General features: G+C 43.7%; 1 protein-coding gene across 1 annotated transcript in view; it reads right to left on the bottom strand.

Moving 5' to 3' along the window:
- The window catches only part of Abcc2 (ATP binding cassette subfamily C member 2), a 63,221-nt gene that overhangs the window by 44,885 nt on the left and 14,423 nt on the right, over positions 1 to 3,913 (bottom strand). Inside the window, exons 3-4 of the mRNA XM_004625543.2 lie at positions 2,215 to 2,340; positions 149 to 283 (exon numbers count right to left, since the gene is read on the bottom strand). Of these exons, the coding sequence (XP_004625600.2) occupies positions 149 to 283; positions 2,215 to 2,340 (261 nt within the window). The remainder of the gene's footprint in view (positions 1 to 148; positions 284 to 2,214; positions 2,341 to 3,913) is intronic.

The raw sequence follows: 3,913 nt of genomic DNA, 5'->3' as shown, positions 1-3,913 counted from the left end.
TATGATTAAAAATTATTATCAAATTCCCTCACTGTAATTCCATCCTGGAGCTCAGCTGACTTGATGCCATTAAGTTTCCCTAAAGAAAAAAGCAAAAAAGAAATGTCCCAGCAGCAGATTTTCATGTCGTACCCTCTGTTCTCCTTACCTGTAGCAGTGCCCGGATAAGAGTCTGAAACTGGAAAGTGTCACAGCATATCGAGAGAATCCAGAATATGGACAGGAGCCAAGAGTTTTTCTGTATGCACCATTGCCTGCTGTATTGGATCAGCAAAACCAGGAGCTAGAGAAAAATTTACATGAAGTTCTGAAAAATAGCATCATTAAGCAGGGATGGGAGGAGAGAAAAAAGCCAGAGAATAGGGAAGGAAGAAACGACGCTGAAAGAGGAGGTTGTGGAAGCTGACCTGGCCAAGCAGAGAGTACACAAATGCTGAGGTCTACTTTTGCTCCCTGATCGCATCTGACTCTCTTCCAGCGCTTCATCTCTCTTTACCACCCTTGGGCGGGAAGTTAGCCAAGAAAGCAGAGGGCCACTATGCATTTTAGTGGAGTTACTTTGGACATTATAAAGACTTTTTCAAGACTCATTAAATTTGAGCCTGCGACATAGCTCAGTGGTCTAAAGCGCCTGTTTAGGCAAGTTTAGGCAAGCAGGGAACCATGGTTCAGTCCTCTGCCAGGTCTACCCTCAGGATGGGCTGAGCTGGGCCAAAACAAAAACAAAACAGTTAGGGCCAGCCAGATAGCTCAGCAGATTAAAGCACCTGCTTGGGCAGACACAGGGACCAGTGTTCAATCCCAGGCATGCCACCATACCAGCCCTACCCCTGAGGCATGCTGAGACAGCATAATCCCAGAGCTTGGGAGGCTAAAAACAGGAAGGTCACTACAAGTCCAATCTGTGTAGTGAGACCGTGTATTAAATACATAAAAAAGGAAAAAAGACTCACTAAATTAATTTCAGGCAATAGTTAGGCCAAGGAGGCAAATTTTTGTTTGGTCAGTTGGTTTTAGTTTTTATAAGACCAAGCTGGCCCCACATTCATGGAAATTTTACTGCCTCAGCATCCTGAGCACTGAGATTACAGGTGTGCGCCATCATGCCCAACAAAGGAGGTGGATTCTAGTGACTAGGTGTAAGTTGTCTGTCTCTTGATGTTTCAAATATTGGATTAAATTTTCTTTCAAACCTAACACCTGGCCTTCGGTCACCTCACATATACCTTTAGTTTCCTAGACCTATATTCTGCTAGCAAGTCAGTGCTCTAGGGGAAGAGCTATGATTTGCAGTATTTGCTAGTCTCATGGTATGAATTCTCCCGCTTTGGTGGATTTCAAGCTCCAACATGACATCACTTAATAAGCTTAAGAGACACCATTGTCGAGACCCCTCCCTGCTGTTCCTTCACAGTGGTAGCAAATAAAAATGCCTTGAGAGGTCTAGAAGATGACATTACTAATGACGGCAGGGAAAAAAGAGCGCGAGGAGTGACTGCGCCCACCCCACGGTCTAAGGGGCAGCAGCTGTTCAGTCTCGGCTGGCCGCTGCTGGGGGAATGGTTGTTGGAATTCTGACTTTTTCAGAAAATTTGTGAATCAAAACAGTGGTGTGTCATTTTCTTTTCTTTATTTTTTTGCATTTTAAAAATTTTATTCGTACATTTTAGATATACATCATGATCACATTCATCATAGAGAATTTGTACCTTCTCACTTCTTTTTTCCCAGTCTTCTCCCTTCCCTTCAACCCCTCTTGGCCTCCTTATTCACAAAGCTGTCTCCAGGTGTTCCTCCTGTTATTTTTTCTGGTACCTTCTCTCCTTTTCCCCTCCCCTTCTCCTTGTTCGTATTTGAGAATTTAAAATAATAACTAATTCATTTTTAAAGCACAGTACAGTGTTTTACGCCCCCCCCCCAAAAAAAAACTACACAAAGTCCCAAGACTCTGTGGTCCATTGATTAGTCACTAATCAATTAAGAATAATATTTATAGCACTTAAAATTCTTTTAGTCTAAGAAATTTAGATTCCAGGCCATAAGATCAGAGAAGGTAAAAAGCTAAAATGTGTTCCATCCTGTCATAACCAAATTTGGCTTCACTGTAAATCCTTGACAAAGTTTAATGAAACTGGACTTAATTTATCTCCAAAAGTACATTTCAGTTATGGGTAGGAAGAAGATAAATGGAGCAGAAGTGGTGACGGGGCTTACCCAGGTGCACAGGTAGAGGATTGGGTTGACATATTTCACGGGAGGAATTGTGGCTTGTCCATAGTCTTCCGTGAGGGCAAGGGCCAGCTCTATGGCTGCCAAAATAAGAAGAAGCCCAACGAGCACCTGAAGACGGGCAAAGAGCACGGTTAGGAGCATATCGTTCTCTGTGAGGGTCTTAGAACACAATGGTTTCTGGTAACGGATTGGAAAGGTCAGATACAGTGACTCAGATAATGCGTTCAATAAGTGGTTGTGAAGTGAGCGGGTGCACGGACGGTGGTACTTGGTACTTGTCAGTCAGATCCACGAGGCCCAGAGAGCACCCAAAGCAACAGACAGTCCGTTGTTCTGTCTGGAAAGGGTAGCAAGTCACCAGATGATGAACACCAACACAAGTACTGGTTTACACGCCGAGTACCAAACAAGCTGCAAGAACCGGGAGGAAACGTTCTTGTCCAAATGAGTGGAGCGCCACACTGGATAAATTCCACAAGAGGCAAGCGCCGCACGGGACTATAGTTCAGTGGAATAAAGTTTACAGTGTGGAACGGGGTTCAAGGTATGCCCTGATAAATGTTTTTAAGGACTGTGAAATAAAAGAATGTTTTTAAGGAATGTTTCAAGGTAGGCCCTGATAAATGTTTTTAAGGAATAAAAAATGTTCTTGCAAATTTGTTTCTAAGTAATGTGATGGGTTTAAAACATGCCCACAATTTCTTGATATTCCTCCCTTCCCCATGAAGAGCTTACTTCCCTTACTTGGAGTATGGACTGAACCTGGTGACTTAATCTGAATGAAATACAAAATGGTGGGAATGACCGTGTGTCACCCAAATTTAGGTCATAAAAGCCAACATAGCTTCCTTCCCTTTTCTCTCTGACCTCATTCAGAGAAATGAGGGAAAATGGCCAGCCCTGTCAAGAGGACATGCATGTTATTGAGGGAGGTCTACTTGCTGAGGAACACCTCCTGCCAAAAGCCAGTGAGAAACTGAGGCTGCCTAACCAACAGCCCTGTGAAAGTCACCTCAGACGCAGATCTCCTAGCCTCAGGCTAGCCTTCAGATGGCTGTGCCCCCCCCCCATTAAACTTAAAGAGAAACGCTGAAGCAGGACCCAGTGAAGTAGTCCCTAAATGGTGATCCAAAAGGGTATTGAACCCAGAGCCTTTGCACTAGGCTACATCCTCATCTTTTTTTTTTTTTCTCCGAATGCCTTCAGGGCAGGTTTGGCTGGCTTGAGTTGTGGGGATCGAACCACAGCAACCTGAGCCTGACTGCTTTGCTGAAGCAGCCACTTAAAGAACTGAGCTAAGGGGCAGGTCTCCTTTTTTGTTTTGTTTTGAGGCAAATTACCCAGGCTGGGCTCAAACTCCTGCCTCAGCCTCCCAGAGTGCTAGGATTACAGAGGTACATCACCCCACTAAAATGTTTATTAATGCTGATAAATTTTAGGCTAGCTTGGAAAATAGTTTTATTGTTACTAAGCAACAGAAAGTTAATCTACTTGAAGTCTGTTGTGGTGGCATACCCCTGTAATCCCAGCACTGGCGGCTGAGGCAGGAGGATCACTGCAAGTTTGAGCCCAGCTGGGCTACATTGTGAGTTCAAGATTAGCCTGAATTATATAGTGAGACCATGTCTCAAAAAAATAAGAAGGAAAAAAACCAGAAGAAAGAAAAAGAAAGAAAGAAAGA

Source organism: Octodon degus, unplaced genomic scaffold, assembly GCF_000260255.1.
Source record: "Octodon degus isolate 3935 unplaced genomic scaffold, OctDeg1.0 scaffold00010, whole genome shotgun sequence".
In the NCBI taxonomy this organism is placed as follows: Eukaryota; Metazoa; Chordata; class Mammalia; order Rodentia; family Octodontidae; genus Octodon; species Octodon degus.
Note: the sequence above shows the minus strand (reverse complement) of the source record. Positions and strands in the feature narration are given on the sequence as shown.